Below are 22,640 nucleotides of genomic sequence, written 5' to 3' on the forward strand. Positions count from 1 at the left end.
TTGTGCTGATACTTCACCCCCTTGTCAAACGCCTGCCAGGAGCTACGCAGACATATGGCACAGGAGCAGGCTCAATTATGAGGAGTCTGTACGAGACTGCCATCAGAACTGGTTTACTGACTCAACTAACAGCCTGAACATACAGCTTGCAGGACAACATCAAATCATTACATCAAAAACCGGTTCAAATATTCATTCTGAGATAAATTGACAGCTCAGCGATTTGGATGTTGACATGGTGGCCACAAACAAATCGATATATGATAACTGAGATGTACATTTCTTTGCATTCATTAAGAAGTATGCATTTGAGTATTTTGAGTAAAAGCTGAGTAAAGATACCCTAAATGGCCACTATATACTTAATTGCTTAAAATGCCTAGTAATTAAACAGGTCTCTTAGGTTTTTGTCCAGTGGTGCACGTTACAGTCCCATGGAGCACACACCACCTGAGGGGTAGAGTGGTCGTCCTCCAACCTGAAGGTCGGCAGTTCGATTCCCAGTCTGACCCATCTGCATGCCAAAGTGTCCTTGGGCAAGATGCTGAACTCTGAATGGCCCCCCCATAGAATAACTAAGTGCTGCGGTTAGATGCACTGTGTGAATGTGTGAATGTAAAACTGTTCTGTAAAGTGCTTTGAGTGGTCATCAAGACTAGAAAGGCGCTATATAAATACAAAACCATTAAAAACATTAAACTATCAATTCTTAATTTCAGAACTGACTACAGTTGATATGAAAAGTCTACACATCCCTGTTAAAAAAAATAAACAAAGAACTTTGCCGTCTTTGATTTGACCTTATGCATAAAACCTTTACAATTCAAGCATAAAACTTGATTGATTTGGACAAACTGTATGCTCTGGGTCATTGTCATGCTTGCTGGTGAACTGTTGGGTTTCTCTAAAAAATCTTACGGTCTTGACCTCACTGTGTACTTTACAGTGTGCGGTGTGATTTGGTGCTTTGCAAATCAAATTCAATTGAATTGAATTATACAAAATCCTTGGCTGTGTTCCAATAGAAGTATTTCAGCGGCCGCCATAATGTGAGCTGTTTAAATTCTCTGAAGGATAAGGAAAGGAGCTTCAATGCTTCCTAACTTATTTCCTTTAGCATAGAAAACATCAGACCATCCTTTATAAAAAGGAAAGGAGAAAATGTCGCCCCACAATTCTTTGCAGCTGCGATGCAATCTCATAGTTGCACCTGAACACACCCACCTAATATAAATCTCCTGACACGATCCAAAACTAAAGGGAATCCTCACATGATGTCTGAGCTACTGATTACTTCTGTCACATCTGTTCAGTGAGGAATAACAATAAACAACAAACATTTTTAATCCCCCAACTGTGGAATGTACACAATAAATAATTTTTCTCCTCTTACTTAAAGTTAGTTTTTACGTTCATCCCTCAAAATATTATGTTATTTCAACATTTGAGTCCTGTTTATTTATTTCCTGTGAGTAAATTAGGTTAATGTTTCCCCCTCTTCTCAGGAAGTGCCATTCTGTGTCTCACTGGAAATGTTATTATAACTTTCAGGGCACAGACTACAGCACTGTTCATTTTGTGCACACCTCTGTTATAAATAAAGTTGTTTAAAAGAACAACAACACCGGGTGTAAATGGATTTACTCCGCCCTGTGCTCTCCTTACCTAACTCCAAACGGCTTCTCCTTCACATCTTCCTTGACCTTGTGTTGTTCACACCCATCTGGTTTAAGGAATAGTGGTTAGGAAAGGAGATGATTTGTTTTTTCCAAATGCATCCATTTACTCATAGGAGATATTCATAATTCTCTCAGTGCATCATGGTTTTTACACCAAACACATTGTTTCTGATTACGTCTCATCAGAAACAGGGTTCCGAGGGACAACACATAGGTTTTCTTTTCATCACGAACATCCCTCCGTCGTTCCACCCTTCCCCTGAGAGCAAAGACATTAACGGTAAATGTTCTGTATTCATAAAGCACCTTCCAGTCTTATCGGTCACTTGAGGTGCTTTGTATGTCACACACCATTCATACTCGCTGCATGACTCATGCTGACCGTCTGATTGGTGGATGACCCTCTCTACCTCCTGAGCCACATCGGCCCACATATGAAGAACAAATGGAAATTGTTGTCACAGGAATGGAGCAGCCATCACTGGCCAGAAACTCCTTCATCCAGTTTGGTCCTGTTCTTGATAATGTGACTACTGTACCATAATGTCCTCACTGGGTTCCATCATAAATCTAAAGCCAGAGGAGTACAAAATTCTTTTGTACTCCTCTTCTGATTGATGCCCTTGTACAATAGGATGCTGTGCATGCTCCGGAAGCTATTTGCCATTCACAGCTTTTGCAGTAGTATGCAAACAAGAGGATGTAAGAAAAATGTGAGATCAGTTTTATTTTACTTTTCCTGTTGCAAATCAGAGATCTTAGGTTATAAGAAAGGTGTGAAAAGTGCCAACATGTTTTACCTTGGTAAAAACTGTTTACATGACAAAAACCTGACATTACACAGAAGTATTAGATCCACTACAGACCGTGTACATCCATCTGAGTGGGGCTGCTCTGAGGATGAACTTAACAGACAGGGGCCATTGATCACACAGACCCTTCCCCAGCACACGGCCCAACACCACCAGCAATAACCCGCCCTGTGTTTTGCTTGGTCACCCTGCACGCGCCACTTCCTCCCTCGGACGTATTTCTTGAAGTCAGCACTGACCTAATTCCTCTGCTGATTAAATATTTACCATGCCCTGCAACGGCCTGCCAGTGACACATTCACACCTCCAGAGGAGGGTGCTGGGTGTTTCCACAAGCTTCCTGTAAAAAGTTCAGCGCTCAGCAAAATATGGAGGCAGCACTTCATCATAATATCTGCCTAGTAAGGCCATTGGGAATGCAGCAGACATGCAAAATAATAAAAAATGAGCTCAGTTATTCGAGGTTTAAGGTTTCTCTACAGCACAACATTGTACTGCTGTTTGTTGAATTCCTTTTTTTTCCGTTCTCCACCAGTGTCACACCAATACTTTTCATTTTGATCATGCAACATATATCTCGGAAGTTGGATTCATTCCGAAGAAAAGAAAAGCAAACACAAAGTGTACATTGTGTGACTGTCTGTATCAGTGTCTGTTTCTGACTGTCAGCTGACCATTGAACCGTCTGACAAACTCACAATATAAATACAGAGCATTTACCATGTTAACAGCTTAACAGCCTGCCTGACTCGCTGCTCATTTTCAGCATCTCACTTATTTTTTTTACATCTTATTTGCAACTTAATATAAAATGGCACTTTTGACAATAGCTTCCATTTTCTAGGGTGAAGGGCAGTAGTATTCTGTGGAGCTTTCACCTCAAACACTCAAGCATCTAAACTCAAAGTCAACCTTGTCATTTAAAGGCCAAAGGAGGTTGAGTGACTGTTGATTCATCTGTTTGTTGGCTGCTGGAAGTTTGATCAACCCCCTTCTGTCGATCCTCACAGAGAGATTACTCCAGTTTCCTTTTTTTCAGCCACTTGGGGATGGGGGGGCAGAATCAAGCAAGTTGTCTAATTTGACATCCAGCATGCACGGAGCAACATGTTGATCCCACTGCAGTTTTGTTTGTGAGTTAGTGAGTTGCAAAGATGACAGTTCATTTAAATGAGTCCTTCCTATTTAAGAGAAGAGACCAAAGGAAACGTCACGTCACTGTGTCTCTTTAACTTCCGGTTAGAAACTAAAGAACATGATCTGACTGTTCTTACTGAATGGATCTACAGCCACAACAAACTGTTTGAGCTATCTGTTTACAGCCCACTCACATCCACACAATGTTACATAAGAGATGCAGTTTTCCACAGTGTTTCATTAAGAGAACGTAAACTACACATAACCTTCAGTCAGTATAGTAACCATGCAGCTGGAGCTCCATTTGACCCTGACAGCCCTACAGAGAACTAAGCCTCATCTGACCTCAGCAGATCCAGTTGCTGCTGCAGATCTGGCTGTGACACAGGGGCTGCACGGTCACACACATATCACAGGTTCCACGCTTGGTAACGAACCAAACAACACGCTGGAGCTCTGGCGAGAGATGAAATAAGTGAAATAGAAGTAATGTGTCGGAGCTGAAGAGGAGGTGTGGGGCATGAAGTGGTTGCAGCTGCACAGCTGAGAGTGTGTGCGTATGTGTGTGTGTGTATTTATCGTAGCCTGGTGGGCTCAGGATTAATCCTCAGTAATATGGCTCCTAACAGGCTAAGTTAATCCAGAGCTAACAAGCAGCTGTCAGATGGACAGCAGGGGGAGGCTCTGCACGTCTCTACACACACACCCAACTCTCCTTTTGTTACTAATTTAGCCAAGGACAGAAAATTGATGACAAATTTGAAAAAAAGTAAATAAGTAAAATCGTGCGATACTAATAAAACATAATTGTGAGATAAGGAAAACATAGGAATGGATACATTTTTCAACATCATTAAATTCTATTATAATTTTGTCTATAAATAATTCAGTTTGCTAAAATAACATTTCCATTTTTCAATTTCAGATAAAGTTGATAAAGCACTGACGTAGAAGACTAAAAAAAGTCTTTGTGAAATGGAAGGCTACTCGTTAGAACTCAAGAAAACAAAACATTTGGGTCTTTTTTGTTGTCTGTGACAAAGAGCTTAGTGTCTCATGATACGTCTGAACTGAGAAAAAACATAACGTCACATCTGTAACTCAAACTAACACTTAATTCTGGGTCTCTGTGTTAATTGCTCATTTATCTTTTGTTAATTGCCGTGTCCAAGAGCTCTTAGTGTAACTCTAAGATCTAAATCTTTGTCTTTTCTCTTCCTCTAAAACAGTTTTGAACTGTTTGATGATTCATCCTTCACTCACAGCTTAATTTTACCAGACAAATTATGCTAATACAAATGGTGTTCTAGCATCTGTTTCATTGGGGCTTTAATCCAACAGTTTAGGACTTTAATTAGCTTCAGACTAGTGTGACCTCCGCCTGGACAGATCTCCTCTGCCCTGGGTCTGGCGGCACACTCCGTGCCGGCTCAGCTCCACGGTCAGATAAGGTTGGCAGGTGCATCTGCTGCTATATTTCGCTGCTAACACTCCACACACAGAGATTAAAACCGTAAATGTCCTCAAATCCTGTGAGTCTTCCAGATGTTGTTTATGAGCACGTGAAATGATCCAAAGAGCCGCCGTGCCGCAGGGAAATCACATCCTGACACTGACCTCATGGACACTGAACTTCATGATCAAAATAAAAATCTATTACTAATCTACCGACTCTGAGTGGATTAATTTTGAACCAATCCCTTCTGCCTACGCGGCTGCTAGTGCAGGGTTATCTGGGGGAATCACAGGGCGTGGCCTATCAATGCAACATCAGCCAGCAAGGTGATGCGTTGGCCATAACATCATAAAATCAGAACCCCACAGATAGCCCAGGTCATTTCCCAGCATCCTTTACACTGTGATTTTTATTTTCTCCTGATCAGCTACTGAATCTCACCTCGTTCCTCTCTTTGGAAAGCAGGATGAAACCGTTATTGTCGACCAGGAAACAGTTCAGGTCCTGGACAGGAAGTGACAGAAAGCAGCATGTGTTTACATTGTTAAATATAAAAGCACTAATATTTGGTGGAAATCAGGGGACAGTTGGTACTTACAGCACTCTCACAGCTGAGTGGACACACACCTTCAACGGTTGTACACTGAGAAAAGGAAGACAGAAGGAGTGAGGAGAGGAGGAAGCATAAAATTCTCACAAACAAGCTGAATTACTGATCGAAGCTGCAGAAGCTGATACAACTCAACTAACTACCAGCTCACTAAATACATATTTCATGGTTACAAAATAGTATGTTTTGCAGTGGAAGAGCAAACCACATCTTAGAGAAACAAAGGGTATGTGTCACTGAGGTTAATGGAGCAATGAACTCAATCCGTTTTTGTATAATTCTTACAAATTCAAAACGTGGCTTGCCAGTTTTAAATAGAAAAGGACTTTTTTGAACTATGAATCATGCAAGGCTGCGAGCATACGAGCATAATAGATTTCAGTAATCAATAATCACTTACGTCTGTGTCGCTGGGCTGGAGACAACGACGTGAAGGGGCAAGGAAAAAAACAACAGAAAATCACATGCATATCATTATTGTTATCATCGTATGAATTATAGTAATATTAAGTATAAACTAAATAAGGTTTTGTAATCTCAGGGGTCACTAACATTTAATTAGGACAGTCCATGGACAAAGAATCCACACAGTGCGTAACATTTCAACAGGGTCTTAGTTGAGATTCAACAGTTCAACTCAGGCTAATACTATCTTTGCTTATACATTGTTGAATATCAGTTGGTCTTTAGAATCCTCATTAAAGATAAGTGACATGTTACATCTTGTTTACCTCCTGCTTCATGATCACCTTCATGTTTACTTCCTGCTACATGTGAAGGAAACTTAAGATGACAGTATTAACAATTCACTGTCAAAGAAATCCACACAGGCCTGATGATGTAGTTTAGTTCAGTTTCACAAACACTGCACCTATCTCTTTTGGGGTACCACAAGGTACCCTATTAGGTCCTAGTTTTGAAAAGAAACATAATACACCCAGTGAAAGCCAGGATTCATTTGGTTTGAAAGCCCAGAGAGGTGACCAGCTTTTTCACTATGTTTGGCCTTTGCTTTGAATGGGGTGATGTCATGTATTGATGGACGCATTGTGATTTAAATGTTAAAAAGGAGAGAGAGGCAGCTGGTGAACCTGGTGTTAGGATTTTATTTCCTGTATCCAATGTTGCATTAACAGGTACCAAGGTACATTAGCATGACATTTCCAAGTGTCAGGTATCCTCACTGTCAAGCATTAGCGCATACGTGTGAGTCCTGCATTCTGACAGCTTCAGAGCAACAGGACACAGACGGAGAAAAGGAATATATGTCGGGCTTTTTTCAGTACAAAGACCCAGAGACTAAATTAGACTTTTCAAATCAAGATAAAAACCTTGTTAATCCTAAATATTGAGGTGGATGTTTCAAATTGACCTTGTTTTCTTATTGAACAGAAGAAGCATGAATAAACCTCACCTCAGAAAATGTAAATCAGTGGTGACAGGATGTAAATGTGTGTTCAATGACTTTGACTCTTATGAGTTAATGTCGGCAGTGAATACATTAATCCAGCCTGTCACAGCTGTCTGCTCTCATTAATAACACAATCTACACCATCAACCTCAACACCACATCTGCACACATTTAGCTGCAGCTCCGCGTCTGCTTCACCAAACTGCAGGAGATGTCCACAAGGTCGAACACCTGTGGTGTGTGTGTGAGAACGTGAGAGTGTGTGTTTGACGTCATATTTGTGGGCAAATACTGACACAAGACGTCTGTGGACAATCGAGGTTCCCATAGGCTGTAATGCTCATTACACCTGGAAACTCAATGTCTGGTGGGATTTCTTTAAGTAGGTTCTAACCAGTAGTGAGGCGAAAATTAAAATTAAAATTACAATACATTTGTTCAGGAGGGTGGTGCCAATAGAACGGTCATGTTATTCACTAGATGAAAAGGGTTTATATAGGGTGGCAGATTTTAGACATGTTCCACTTGCATCGAACCCCTCACACCAGCTTTCCATAATTTCTGTAGAATTACTGCCATTGGCAAATTGGTTTGCCATGTGCAGTATATCTGACCTGTATATTTTCCCTCTTGACTAATGGCAAACCTTTTCGCTGCTAACCTTCTCACTACCCGTCCAGTACATGAGGGTGCTGTCAGTCCTTCAGCCTCAGCGGGTCAACTTCAGTTGGGCGCAACGCAATGAGGCAAAGGACATGTTGCACAAGAAAGTTTAGCATAAAAGACACAATTGTGAGATTTATTCTTAACTGTGTGACTCAGCTGTTCCTTAACTCACCTACATTTTGCATGCTGATATGGGATTAGCCTGTTAGCATGCAAAACTTTGTTGACATGCTTACAATATAACTGTCAGATATATATGTGCAAATTTTGACCATGCATGTTCATTTGTACATTTTAAATCTCTAAATTTAAATATGTAAGTAATTATTGCTATAATTACAAAGCCAATGTTACTATTAACAGCTGTTCATTACCAAATGTAGCTATTACAGCAAATGAAAAAAGGAACAAATAGCTCCTTTAATGTCTCCACTTTCTCTAAACTGGATGAGAAGGTTTAAATTGCATAATGAAAACTCTTACTCGTGAAACTATGATCAGAGTGACGAGCAAAAGAAACTGACATAATCTTAACTTTGTTCTCTTCAGGGAGGAATCCTGTTGTTTTACATCGTAATTGGAATTTATTCTGTGCACATTCCTATTAAATCTTAATGAAAAGTCTTAATGCCCCAAAAATTAATGGCCTTTATTCTCTGCTGAATATAAAGGAAGAATTAACCAATGAATACAGAGGATTAATGCAAAAATCATTCATCTGTCCTTGGAAACTCAGTGATGTATTCACTGTACATGTCAGTCTTAGATATCTATCTAACTGCGGATCATGCTGCGTCTCTGTGCGATGCAGTTTATACACCCACAGAACAGGGTTATGTAAAATATTATGATGCACCAGAGCTAACGTAATAGTTTGCTTCATTCTTGGACACACGCGGCTCTCTGTGTACTCACAGGTCGACACAGTCAGGGCTTTTAGACAAAGAGTGCAAAACAACAACAGTTTGCACAAGAACCGCGTTCACGATAAATTTTAGCACCAAACTACAGATTACATCATAAAGTAAACTATCTCCATATTCACTTGTAACCTTTTCTGAAAATGTATACACACAAAAAAACACACACACACTGACACACACGCCATATAGGTGGTGATACACATTCCTGTCGATTTTCTACAGGTGATCAAAAGGAAGCAAACTCCTGAAGGTTTCAAGCTTTTGAATCATCTGTTCAAATGCTTTACATGGACATAATACCTTCAACATGTCTGTTAGGCCTCAAGGACACACACACACAGTAAGTGTTAATGAGAAACACTGACAGTAAAGAAACCCACAGTAAACTGCACTGTGTCCTTGTGATTCGCTCAGGTTTTAGAATTAAGAGTCATGTATCAAATGTGTTAACGGGAACATTGGTGTAAGCCTCTGGAAATAGATAGGTTTCACTGAGAAGTCCTCAATAATGACATGAGCCAACATGTGTAAGTGGGAGCGAGTCCTCCAGTCACCTGCTTTGTGATGGTCCAGAACATCTTCTCCAGCATATCCAAGGAAATCTGCAACCCGATGGCTAAAAATAGAGAACACGTGCACACACACACGCACACACACACACACACACACACACACACACACTTTTTGAGACAGACGCAGGACAAGATGGACTGAACAGTTTGCTGTGTTTGTGGAGGAAAGAGGGTGGAGGACAGGAAATCAATTCAACCCTGGGTTCACCTCTGTCGTGTCCTGATGCTAATGAAGGGATGTAAACACTGATGATCTTGATAGTGTGTAATTGTGTGTGTGTGTGTGTGTGTGTGTGTGTGTGTGAGAGCGTGCTCCTTGCAGGCTGGGTAATGGCATGTCCCTTAGTAATGCACCTTAGCAGCTTCATCACTGAGTATCAGAGTCAACGACAGTGGAGGCATGTTTGAAGGATGAACTGTTGATACTGGTGGGTCAAAGACTTCAGAAGACCCCATAAATCCCATCTCTCAACAGCAACTGTCCAATCGCAGCTGGTTTACTACTGCAAAGAAAACCATTTGAAATTATCAAAAACATTTTCAATTAATTTAATGGAAATCACTGCCCAACATAAGTTCCCCTAAGTTTCAGGCTCATCTTTTCTGAGGTCCTTCTTTTTTACCGTGGCATGAGACTAAGAACTGAAGAGGTCTTGCACTGTAAGGTACTACTTTCTGAGGTTCAGTATTTTCCTAATATTGCATCATCATTTCTGTTGGTTGACTTTTTTCTATCTCCGTCTGAAATCATGAAACACCATCCGAGGTTTTTTAATAAACTGGAAACATAAAAGTTGTTTTTACTTGTGTCTGGGACCAACAGGGCGTCATTTCACCACAAAGCAACAGAATATCTGCAACTCTTTCTGTTACATTGATAATGAAAACTTGTCTTCACACAGGCAGCGGGTCTACAGCACACACACACACACACACACACACACACACACACACACACACATACACACACGCACGCACACACGGTACCAACACATTGAGCCTCTTGTGTACTGCTGTTATTGGAAAAGTAGAACAGCTGAACAGCAGAACATATCTGGTCACTGCTTGTTATTGAGTTTATAGTTATTGTCCATTTCACAGACTGCAGATTCTCAGGTTCATACTGCTATACAAAAAGAAAACACTTCCCATCAAACAGTTGCCAATTTTTAATACTGCCTCTGCAGCCAAATTCAGTGATATCAATGATATGGACATCCTATATTAATTTTTTTTTTGCTATGTTTTTTGATTCCACCACCTTCTGCCGTCTGACAGTGTCTGTCAACCTTTTTCAGGTGTTACCTCCTATGAAAACACCTGCTGCAACTGAAGCTGATGCTTCAAGAGCGAAGCAGAGCAGTAACGTTTTAATCCTGATGGATAAACAGTGGGCTGATAGTCACTATGAAGCTCTGTAGAGCTGAGCAGAGCTGCAGATTCAGCTGATGATTATCTGCGTGTTGCTGCAGACAACTTTCACATTGTTTTTGCATTTCTCATCATTAGGGTTCAAGGGTTCAAAATACTCAACATTAAAAGTCAGTTCATGTGTTAGTAGAAAAGTTGAAATGTTATCCATATGAAAGATATCACTATGTTAAAATAACATTTTACTAATGTAGGCTGTGGTACTGGGACTGAATGTATTCATGACTGTAGAAGTAACTTAGTCAAACTCATTACTGAATAAAAACTAAGACAAAGAGCATGACATGTGATTTGTTCTTCAGGGCGAGTTGTGACCTTTAGGTCGCGTAAACCTCTTAAGGCATCACTCTTCTTCATCCTGTAAAATTGCTGCGGACTCAGTGGTCTGCAGCTGTGCTCTGCTGTTTCATTTCAGTTCACAGTTTTTTTTTCTCCTTTCCTGTCAGCAGTGTCCTCATAGCCGCCCTTTGGCACTGAGGCTGCACTGTCTGTGCTGCAGTCTGTGAGGATATGTCCACGTTGAGGCCATGCACACCTGAGACATTTATTCTCATTCATTCTGTTGAAGTAGGAGCTCGTTCCTGAAACCATTAAAGTTTAATGGTTCAATTTATGACCAGCACCTACAACTCTTTGAAGGCTCTGTTCTCTTTCCATCCATCATGAGATATTTTGTATCCATCTCCTCTCTCTGTGATCGTTTAAATGTTTATTTTGCTGCCGGTTGACATGTTGACATGTGTGACTTTCTGATACTTCTCATTGCTGTTGTGTTTCCTAGTTTATTCTGCAGCTAATTTCATCACAGTGAGAGTTTTATTATTTGTCAAACTAAAATAATGACAATGAAATAATGACAACACAGACACAAACACTTTCTCAGTTTTGCCTCTAGTAATCTGCTCTGTAGATGTGTCAGTTGTTTTGAGGAGTCTGATACATGATTTGATTTTTGATTAAAGGTTCAGTGTGTATGATTTAGTGATATCTAGTGGTATAGTTAGTGATAGTGCAGCTGAATACCCCTCACCTCACCCTCCCATTCCACACATGACAGACAACCTGTGGTAGCCTTCAAGTGTCATAAAAAGTTTATGATACTGTAAAAACCATGGCAGCCTCCGTAGAGAAGACCTGCTCCTCTATATGTACTATATGTTAATATAGTATTAAAATATAAAGGGCCCATTCTATGGTAAATTTAGGGGGGCAATCTACAGTGAAAACATCATTAGGATTATTATTAATCCTAGTGATATTATTATTATAGATCAATTTCACTTAAATCTAAGACACTGAACCTTAAAGTAACACTCAATCAACTAAGACCTATATACATATATATATATATAAGATTATTTAAAAAAATTGATGGACTAAAAGAATGTAGGGGAAAATGAAATCAGTAGTCAAATCAAAGTGATATTGATGGTTGCAGAGGATTATATCAAGTTTTGGATTATTGGAGCCGTTCTAGGTGGCTGTTACTCAGGTGAAAGTAAAGCGGATCGTCCGCTGACAAAAGTTTGGTGGTTCAATCCCAGTCTCCCTCATTGTTGTTAAGGTGTCCTTGGGCAAGATATTGAATCACTGACAGCAGTGTGATAGAGAAAGTGCTGCAAATAAATAGGCAATACGAATGTGTGTCAATACAGACCATTTAACATTCTGTCTGTCTTCAGTTTGTACTGCTAAATATGCTGCAAATCAAATATAATCTAGTCTCTACTTTAATTTAGCTTTGTGGAATTCAGGTTTAGAGTCATTCGATATTTTTCTTTTGGTCAATAAGTGTTATGTAAAACATAAAATAATTAGCACTGGGAAGAGGGTGTGTGTCTTCGCATGTGTGTGTTTATGTGTACCTAAAGCCTCATATATTCTATTAATCTTAACCATAGAACTGATGGAAACACACCAGTGAGTTACAATGGGTGACATGTTTCCTCAGCACCATCAACAAACACACACTGTTGTTCATTTTGACTCAGTACGACACACAACTGTCCTGCTGCCCCAAACACTCCCCCGAGGACCAAATGTGGATTTATCCGCCACTGAAAATAGTCCCCAACAACCGCACCACTTTCTCTTGTTTAAGAAAAATCTAAATAAAAACTATAGCGTGCAGCTGTTTTAGAAACCATTGAGCCAATCAGGCCCTGGAGAGTGGGAGTAAACATGTGAATGTCACCATCTATTGGTGATGTCAAGAGAAATTAGTAAAAAGTGAGGACCGATAGGTGCAGCTGTGCAGACTGCTATTGGACAACACACAGCGTTCTCTAACTGACCTTAGTATTCAGATATTGTTTTCAGGGTGAACACCACCTCTCACCCGAAGTCAGCTAGGATTTGTTGATCCTCAAAGGATAAGTGGCAGAGAAAAGAGAAAAAAACAAACTGTGAACATGTTTGGAAGCTGCTGGCGTACACTCTTACCACAAGGTGGCACCATATTTCGTTAGGGTAAATGTGCTCCCCTCTGGTAACTATCTTCTTTTATGTATATATATATATATATATATCTATTCTTAGTTTCTTTAATTTCATACAGGTTTTCTTTTCAAATTCAAATCCGCTTAGTTGCCAACTATAAAAAGAGGATGACAGAGTCCTCCTCATACAAAGTGCACCACTCTCGCTTCATTCATTCAGAGCTCAGCCTGCAGCTGCAGCACACACTGCTGTTACTATTTCTGTCAAACTGCTATAATGCACACGCTGAAAAACACACACACACGCACGCACGGACACACGCACACGGACACACGCACACACACACACACGCACACGCACACAAACACCATTAGCAGCAGCTCAGCAGCAGCATGTGGCTCCTCCAACCCTTCTCTCTCCCTCTCTATCTCGCTCTCTCTCTGTCTCAAACATACACACAGGCTCTCTCTCTCAGTCGGCGGCTGGATGTGTGTTGGACAGAGCTCTGAGGCAGGAGGAAGAGGCTGAGAGCAGCGACGTGGAGGAGGAGAAGGAGGAGGACAACAATGATGAGTGGCATTTGATCGGAATTATAACTCCAGTACAGCCTCTGGTTTCTGGGTTAAAGGAGCTTCCTGATTAATGAGGAACTGAGCTCCATGTGTTTAAAAGACCAGACCACTTTCTGTCCTTGAAGAGTCCAGTTCAGCTCGGGCTCAGATTCAGATTCTGGTTTTAGAAGAGAAAGCTTTGGTTTTTAAACTGAATCTGGAATTTTTCCTTTTTCCTCTGAACGCTGCAGATGCAGTTTCTCTGCTCTTTCTCAGTTTGAAGCCGCAGAACAGATGGTAAGCAGTCTGTGTGTGTGTGTGAGTGTGTGTGTGTGTGTAGCTACTGTATATACAGTGAAATGTGTCTTTGAAAGTGGCAGTGACTGTGTCTCTGTGCATGCAAACTACATGGCCAGAAGTAAGTGGACAACCTTACTTCACTCTTTAATGTACTTTTTGTGTCTGGTTGTTTAACATGGCTAAAGCTCCTTAGTTAACAGTGAACAGCACACTGCACCTGTAGCTAATGATTCTTCTGAGTATTCAAATAATCTGTGAATAACATGCACTATTTAAAAAGCTCTGTCAGTTGTTGGCTCGCAGCAAGAAGGTTTCTGTGTGGTCTGTCTGTGCCTGTGTGGGTTTTCTCTGGGTGCTCCAACTTCAACCCACAGTCCAAAGACATGCAACTTAATTGGCAACTTTGACTGGCCCATAGGTGTAAATGTGAGGGATCAACTGGTAAAGTGGCCAGGGTGTACCCTCCCTCTTTCCTTAATGCCAGATGGCTCCCACAACCCTCAAGGGTCAAGCAACATAGTCTTAATGATTAGCCAATCATCAAAATTGCTACTTCTATTTGTAGCAGTATTTTAAACAGTACTGTACCCCCCCCCCCAACACACACACACACAGTTTTCACAGTTTGTGTAAGACAATTTGCACAGACAAGCTCAATAACCTCAACACCACCCAACACCTATGAACTGAACAGTGACTGTGAGTTACAACATTTAACATCAGCATTACCCCTGGATCACTTGTGTATGAGTAGGAGGAAGTCCCTAAGGCAGGATGAACGGCTCGTGACTGAAACCAGAAGTTTAACCAGCGCATATTGTCCACAGAGCTTTGGCCATGTAGAGTACAACTCTGTGCCTGTGCTTTTAATGAAGAGAGAGTCTGAAGGCATGTGGGAGTAAGCTTGAGTGTGCGAGTTTGGCATGCAGTCAGTGTGTGTGTTTGTTTGTGTGTGTGTGTGTGCGCTAATTGTTAACATGCACGTCCTGCCTCAGTGGGGATGCTGCAGCGTGTTTGTGCTTGGACCAAGCGCTCGGCTGCCGCGTTTTCGGACTGTTGAGAGGATAAATGTAGCCTTAGGAGCCATTAAGCACCTAGCGGGATGCCATGTTAAAGTCCAGGAGAGTGGAGCGATGCACTGCAGAAGAGGCAGGGAACATCATAGCGGCAGGACTTAAGTGACAAACTCCACACAGCAGCAGAGTTTTAAATCCAGATAAATAAACCTGCACTTTTGCACATAAAGAAGTGGCGATTGTGCTGCTTTTTGTGACAAAGTTAGTTTGAGTCCCCGGGCTGTCACTAAAAATGCCTCAAGAAGACAAAATCCGTAACATTAGCGATATTTTCGAGATGTTTCGGGGGGGAATCTTTTGAAGTGTGAAATAAACGCAGTAAAAACAGAAAAAAGAGTGTGGGGAGGGGGTGGATTTCGCTGGGACCACTTGTTTCCGATACCATCTGTCCCACTCAGGGATTGAAACCACATTTTTTAATCTGTGACCTGCCGATGCTGCGCGGGCGGCGTCTAATCTGGCTGATGGTGCATTTGAAAAAATGTTTTGCTTTCAACTAGTCTGGCACATTACATCCACGGTGAAGATGACGATGAGAAGACAACAAAAAAGAAAAACTCTTAACTGGGGCCGTCCTCAAGATCAACCATATACTACTATTTCAGTGCCCACCCCAAGGAGGAGATCAACGTGAATCCCACATCAGTATTATTCATTACAAGTTAGTTTTATGTGAAGTTAGTGCATCATCCAGTTAGTCATTTATACTAGATTAGACTAATATAGTCTAAAGGCCAACTTCAACTCAGTCTTTGAATAGGTAGCTGCATTCACTAAACTTTGGCTTTCTGTTCACCTCCCTAGAAATCGGAACATGTTGTGGGGATGCAGAGTGCAACACTGTGATTGGTCGACTTGTTATTATGTCACATCCATGTGTCTTATCTTTAGACAAGCACACAACACTCCTTCAGCCTCTGTCAGTGTAATGGTGTTATACACCTCATCTTCTCTATCCTGTGAAACAGTAATTTTTGTTAAAGTGTCTGTTTCAGTCACCATGGTTTGAAGTGTATCCATAGTGGCTGGAAGCACATTGTCAGTTAGCAGTTGACAGTGAAAAGTAACCCTGTTAGTTTTATTTTTTATCTCTGCCTTGTTAGGAGTACTAGAGTGCGGCGAAAGGCGTAATTATACGCACAACACAGCATATAGGCCCCATGCCTATAGGTTACATATTCTGAGGTAATCATACCTGGAAGTCACACCAGTTAATCTCCTAAGTATGCATTTCTGAAAGATTATTCAGTCCCTTGTCTGAGAGTTAATTTTCTGCAGGGCAGCACAACCCACTAGAAGACAGAAAACCCTTTTTGGGGATGACCAACTACAGACAAACCTTAATTTAGACGAAGAAACTGAATCTCCTGTAGCTACAATTGAAGTCAAGATAAAAGATACATTTATTTATCCCAAACACATGCATAGACACACTCATGCAATTGACGGAAATTTGTCCTCTGCTTTTAACCCATCTGGTGCAGGACACACAGAGCAGTGGGCAGCCATGTACGGCGCACGGGGAGCAGATGTTGGGGGAGTAAGGTGCCTTGCTCAGGGGCAATAGACAGGGTAGGGAGAATCCTCTTAGATTTTTTGGACAGATCCAAGTGTTGTCCATCCAGGTTTCCGATTTTGTTGTTATTCGGCCCAGGTACGTTTTTTGTTGTTATTTCGTGGAGTGGAACCAGAGACCTTCCAGTCTGATGTCTTCCCAATTTTCTGCCCATAGTCCAAGTTTTTCTGCCACTAGTCCACCGCCTCTCCCAGAAGATGGGAAAGAGTGGGGATTGAACCCGGGACATTTTTTGTTGAAGAATGACCACTCTACCGACTAGGCCACACCGCCTGCTCTAAAAACCTTGCCCTATAGTTGCGAGCCTTGCCTGAGGATAAGAGCATCACTTACACTCACAAGTCCAAAGAAAGAGATGCAAAGTAGGACAAGTAGGAGGGGTCTCTCACAGAGACACATCAATGTAGAGAGAAATCGTGCTGAGCAGCCAAGTAGCACTTTTAAACTCTGAGATGCACTCTTGCATTTCTTTGTCTCCACGTCTGCATTCCCCTGAGCTCCAGTGTCTTTTGACTCAACACAGTTGAAGCCCTCAATCACCAAAACAAATGCAAAATTTACCTACAAAATACTAAAACAGATTACCCTTATAAAGCTTGAAGACTAAGTCCCCGATAAACCTGCTGGGTAAAGTTTGAGTTTAGGTGAAGCTGACATCCCCGACCTACACCCAGCAGCCTCAGCGCTCTCAGTTTTGTCCTTAAACGTCACAAGTCCAAAGAAAGACACGCAAAGTGGGGTGGAGGAGAGGACGCTCTCAAAGAGACGAATGAATGAGGAGATGTTGAATAGCAGAAAAGCCGCCAGGAGCAACTCTTGATAAACACAAGATGACATACAGACCCCTTCTTTTGCCTTTGTGTGTTGGAGTGTGTGTAGGTAAGCAGCGCTTTGTGTGTGGAGCGTTTGGCGGCTGGACAATTTTGTGCATTAATCCAAAATTAAAAAGTCTCTAGATGAAGACATCGTGGGGACGTTAAGTTTTTTTTATTCAGCTCCATCATCAGGATTTATGTGGAGCAAGATCGTGCTTTTTCTATAAATCCTTCCTCCTAATTCCATACTGTGTAACATGACTGACTGCCATCTGTCGTTACGACCATTAGACAGTGTAAAAGGTCAAGTCATCTCCTCCATGAGATGCTCTAAGGTCTGACACAGGCCCCGCTCATCCTCTTACAGGATTTTTTTTCATGGTACATTAGTTTCAAGCTTCATGCTGAACCTGAAACCTACCAATAAGTTGTGACCCATTTGTTATCACTTCATCATTAATAATTACAATTTTAAGTTTTATAATTACAAAGTTATTTTTAAGGATATTGTTTTTCTGGTGAGAACGGTCTTCAAATGAGCATCAGCATCTACAGTGCATCACTATTTATCCTCTAAACACATGTAGGGGGGTTATTTGTGAAAATCTCCCGGGAACTATGTGACATTCTAATTTCTTGTCTCCTGTGTGATGTCAGATTGGCCCCTCTCCACATCATCCCCCTGCTCCACCTGCATTATAATTTCTCCTGCTCTGTAATGCCATTTGAGGCCGGAAGGCACTTTCCTGCCTCACGCAGTCCTCAGCAGAGTGACTGGCATTTTTGTGCCAAGTTAACAACAGAAGGACCTGCAACAAAAGAAAGACCCTGAGGCGGTGTTTCTCTGGCTCTTTTGAGCAGCTATACAGAGGGATGATGGAGTGACAGCACTTCTCTTTTTATTCTTCAGCTTTATCTCTCATGTGCAATTCCCTCTGCATGTCGAAGTGGCTGAAACTACCTTGTGACTCAATTAAAATCGAACGAATCATTAAAAGTAGAAGAACCTGTTTTCTTGATAGTATGTGTTAGAACAATGCAGATGCCATACAGTAACTGCAGCGTACAGGAACCGTAGGTGGGTGTTAAGAAGACAGAAATTGGCATTGACTTTTCTCCGGTGTTGCAGGAGGAAAATACAGGTTTATTTGACTTCATCGTGAAGCTCCTCGTGTATTCTCTCTGAGCGAGAGCGAATGAAAGGACAGAAGAAACAAGCCGTGAATGACAACCCAACTCTTTAATAACGATAAACTCTAGATCGGCTCTGCCAGCGACTAAGCTGTTGATGTTTTATAAATCTGTACATTCAACCTACTGCAGTTAATCCCACACATTGAGTTGCACTCTTGCTGGCAGCTCTTGATGAGAGAACTGGTTCGAGTGAAGAAAATCATCAGTTTCAATCGTGGACCAGACCATAAGTCTAAAAGCTCATAGAGGGAATGAGTAAATCTTTAACTTAAGACCAATTCATGCATGTAAACACGTGTGGAGCTGAAAGAGAGCAAAGTAAATCAAAACGAAGCTCATAAAGGATCAACGTCTACAGTGGAGAAGAGAAGTGGGAGAAAATCCAGTCGACCAATTTAGCCCAGTTTATCTTCTCATAATTTGTAGTATGGTATTTTTGTATAATGCAGGAGATACAATAATTCATATAATCAATCATTATCATGGCATTTCCACCTTGGAACAACAATGTACCAATGACAGTCTGAAAAGAAAAGACACAGACTGCCAGTATTTCATATTTCAGGTAACTAAGCAACTAATTTTGTCAACTTGCGGGGCTGTTGTTCCTTTAACGTTTCTCCAGCGCAAACCTCAGACAATCCTCATTTCACTGTAGCATTACGAAGTCCAGAGTAGCTTTTTATCAGTACAAGCTAAGATAGCTAAGGTAGCTAATTCAAAGCTGATGATCGTAACCAAGGTTTGGCCACACATCCTTATAGCTGTTTACAAACGTAGCCACACCATCTGTACGTGTCTAACGTTGTAGATATCATGTTCTTTGTTTGTTTTATGTGTTGGCAGATTTTCTAATCTCTGAGATAAAATTGCAAACGCTGATAAGTCGACTGATATAAAAGAATATATGTGATTATTTTCATAATTGATCAGTTTACATAATTTATCAAGTAAAATAGCCAAGCAATATCTAGCACCATTAAGGTGTAATCCAAATTGTTAGCTGCAGAGCTGAATTGCCTCAGGAATTCAGTTTTGTGGAGGTTGCAGTCTTTGCGGATTGACCTAATACGATTAAAATAGTTTAATTGCGTAATTGATGACTGTATCATTAGCCATTATTACTGTCATGTTTCTATGTTGACAAACGCCAATAACCAGTGGAAACTACTCTAAATTTAGCAGCACTTTCTGAAACAGGTCCATTTTCCCTCAAATAACATCCTCTCCTTTCTTTATCTTTTCTGTTGTCAGAAAATTCTCGGCAGCCAGATGTCAGCGTGACCCAATAGAAAGCGAGGACAGCCGTATGCCAGACTTTATGCAACAGACATGAAGAACCTGGACCAGTACGGACGAAGTCACATGGAGACTCACATGGTTGAGGCCAGGCAGAAGATTCCTCCTTCACACAATAGTAATTTAACTAATGTTTAGAGCTGTGAAATACAAACTCTCTTGGTCCAAAAAATTGAACAATGACTGTATTTTTTATCGCTCATGTTTTCCAGTCTATGCAGCAGTGTCCAGCCTGGTGTTGGTTCTACTTGGCCTGTTGGGTTCGGCCCACAGTTGTCCTGGTGTTTGCACCTGCTACGGTAACACCACTGACTGCTCCGCCATCGGCCTCCTCTCTCTGACCCCCATCCTCTCGCTGCTGGACCAAGACTCTCTGGTACTCCGCCTACCCCAGAACAACCTCTCCTCTTTGGGCAAGACAGGGCTGTCCAACCTCAGCAGCCTGGAGCTCCTGGATCTTTCCCAGAACCACCTTTCCTCCCTGCAGCCTGGAGCTTTCTCAAGCTTGAGCGGCCTTCGCTGGCTCAACCTCTCCACCAACTACCTCGGCAAAGGCCTGGTGTCATCTGACCCCAACAAGAGCACAGAGGCCACACAGGGTTTGAAAGGAAGCCAGGGTGGTGTGGGCTTGAGCAAGGAGGTTTTCAAGGGGCTGTGGCGGTTGCGAGGTCTCGACCTGTCCTCCAATGGCCTCCTTTGGCTGCCTAAAGGCCTACTGAATGGGTTTCAGAGACTAACCTGGCTGTCCCTTGCCAGAAACCAGCTTGTGGCCCTCGACAGAGTCACCTTTGAGCCCGTGGTGGGTCTGCAGCAGCTCCAGCTGGCAGGAAACCCCTGGGAGTGCGACTGCAAGCTGAGGGACTTCAAGCACTGGATGGAGTGGTTCATTTTTAGGGGTGAGCAGGGCTTAAGCAGACCTCTTCAAATCTTAAATACTCTGAAGTTGATAGTTTTGGCAATAAGCTTACATGGTTTAAGAAAGTGTAGGTGAAAATTCCTCTGATTTCAAGTCTGTTCTTCAAAAGCTGTCTAATCGAAGCAATTAATCTCTGCTCAGCAGGATGGATTTGTATTGAGCAAAGACATCTAACAAAACCGTTTAATAACCTTGATCTCTGTCAATCCTGTCCTATCTCCCTTCGTTTTCTGTCTTCCTCCCTCCCTCTTCTCCATCTTTACCCTTCCTGCTCTTATCCCTTTCGTTGCCCTTTCCATCTGTTTTACAGATGGTCAGGTAGATGGCATGCAGTGCAATCTTCCAGGGGATTTGAAGGGCAGGGACATCCGCAGCGTGCCAGCAGAGATGTTCAGCTACTGCCTGAAGAGTCCAACAAAGGAGGGCGGGTCAGGTTATGCCACCCGGCCTGCCTGCCCACCCGGCCGGATCAGCAGTCATGAGGAATGTGTTCGGCAGCGTTACCGGCCTGTAAGTGTGCGCCGGGCACACGGCACACAAATTGTTGCAGGAGTGGTTTGCGGTACGGTGTGTGTCATGATGGTGGTTGCGGCGACCTATGGCTGCATCTATGCCTCGCTGATGGCGAGATACCAGAGGGAGATGAAGAGCCGTGGGCAGCCTCTGATGGCCGAGTGTGGAGCTGAGACTGACCTGGAGGATGGACAAATATCCCCCCTGAGCTCGCCCGAGGAGATAGCACCCAAAGACGGCTATGGCATTGTGCACGGGTATCGAATCAGCAGCTTTTGATATAGTTCCCATCACTGATGAGACGATGACAGGAGAGAGAAACCTTGCAGCTCTGCGATTGTGCTGAAAATCGGTGGGTGGGACCGATTGTTACACTAATGGACCAGACTAGATTCAGTGAAACTGGAATGTTGCAGCACCTCCTTTAATGTATGGATGCTCTGTGAATTGTTATTCCCAATGCTGCATCTCTCAAAGAGCTCGAAACTCTTCTCAAGCTGCTGTTTTGCACTTCTGAACCTTATCTTCATCTATGTTTTTGTTTCTTTCTTAGGAGTATGAAACAAAAATTTTTGTTTGAACCGTCTCTCTGTATCTGAGCCCGACAAGCACAAGTCCAAAAAGTTCAGTACAAATGTCTGTGAAGCCCTGAAATGAATCCTCAATTAGTTGAGTTTATTTTAAGTTTGTTAACATCACCCATTTAAAAAGTCATTGTTTGTACCTCTGATAGGTGGATACCCTGTGGAACACTTAACTTTACAGTTTATCAGAATCCTGCTGCTGTTTAAGAGATGCTGCTCTGAACACCACCTCTGAGATTAACTTCATCCCAACAGACACTGGAGCTGTACTGCCTCCTAGTGGGCAAACCTTGAGCTACAACTGTTTGGAATTCAGCACACACAAACTCACAAGCCGAATGACTCCAACAGTTGTATTCCCACCACAGCAAATTATGAGACCCTGGCGGAGAATATCTGAGAATGTCCGCCCACATATATGCTGTAATTTATGTGTCATTTAGTTTGTCCATATTTTCTGTGATAGTTCAGATTTAACTCAAGGACTGTTAATGAAGTTGAAGATAATAAACTCTATATTTATCTAAATTATGTTGTATTTCCTTCTTAAAAATGCACAACTACTTGACATGCCAACAGAAACAACAAATGGTTAAGAAATGTTTTTTCCAAACGGTGGAGAGTCGAGGAAAAAACCTGCAGACATCGTTTTATGAAAAAATAAAGTGCAGGAAAGTTCA

The 22,640-nt window shown here is 41.9% G+C and overlaps 2 protein-coding genes across 3 annotated transcripts in view; one reads left to right on the top strand and one right to left on the bottom strand.

The window, feature by feature from the left end:
- cacna2d4b (calcium channel, voltage-dependent, alpha 2/delta subunit 4b) overlaps window positions 1-22,640 on the bottom strand; it is a 59,240-nt gene that overhangs the window by 7,710 nt on the left and 28,890 nt on the right. For both annotated transcript variants that reach the window (XM_062390386.1, XM_062390387.1), the window contains 4 exons: window positions 9,249-9,310; window positions 6,095-6,109; window positions 5,683-5,727; window positions 5,526-5,588 (listed from right to left, as the gene is read on the bottom strand). In XM_062390386.1, coding sequence (XP_062246370.1) covers window positions 5,526-5,588; window positions 5,683-5,727; window positions 6,095-6,109; window positions 9,249-9,310 — 185 coding nt within the window. The remainder of the gene's footprint in view (window positions 1-5,525; window positions 5,589-5,682; window positions 5,728-6,094; window positions 6,110-9,248; window positions 9,311-22,640) is intronic.
- On the top strand, window positions 13,550-22,460 carry LOC133955521 (leucine-rich repeat and transmembrane domain-containing protein 2-like). Its single transcript, XM_062390388.1, has 4 exons — window positions 13,550-13,984; window positions 19,903-20,065; window positions 20,160-20,843; window positions 21,174-22,460. Exons 2-4 carry the CDS (start codon window positions 19,981-19,983, stop codon window positions 21,653-21,655), a joined length of 1,251 nt encoding a protein of 416 aa, XP_062246372.1. The 5' UTR covers window positions 13,550-13,984; window positions 19,903-19,980; the 3' UTR covers window positions 21,656-22,460.

Source organism: Platichthys flesus, chromosome 6, assembly GCF_949316205.1.
Source record: "Platichthys flesus chromosome 6, fPlaFle2.1, whole genome shotgun sequence".
Lineage (NCBI taxonomy): Eukaryota > Metazoa > Chordata > Actinopteri > Pleuronectiformes > Pleuronectidae > Platichthys > Platichthys flesus.

Coding starts and splice junctions, on each gene's coding strand:
- LOC133955521 (XM_062390388.1), top strand. CDS start 19,981: ATGAAGAACCTGGACCAGTACGGACGAAGTCACATGGAGACTCACATG. Junction 20,066..20,159: donor GATTCCTCCTTCACACAATA/GTAATTTAACTA, acceptor CATGTTTTCCAG/TCTATGCAGCAGTGTCCAGC. Junction 20,844..21,173: donor GGAGTGGTTCATTTTTAGGG/GTGAGCAGGGCT, acceptor TCTGTTTTACAG/ATGGTCAGGTAGATGGCATG.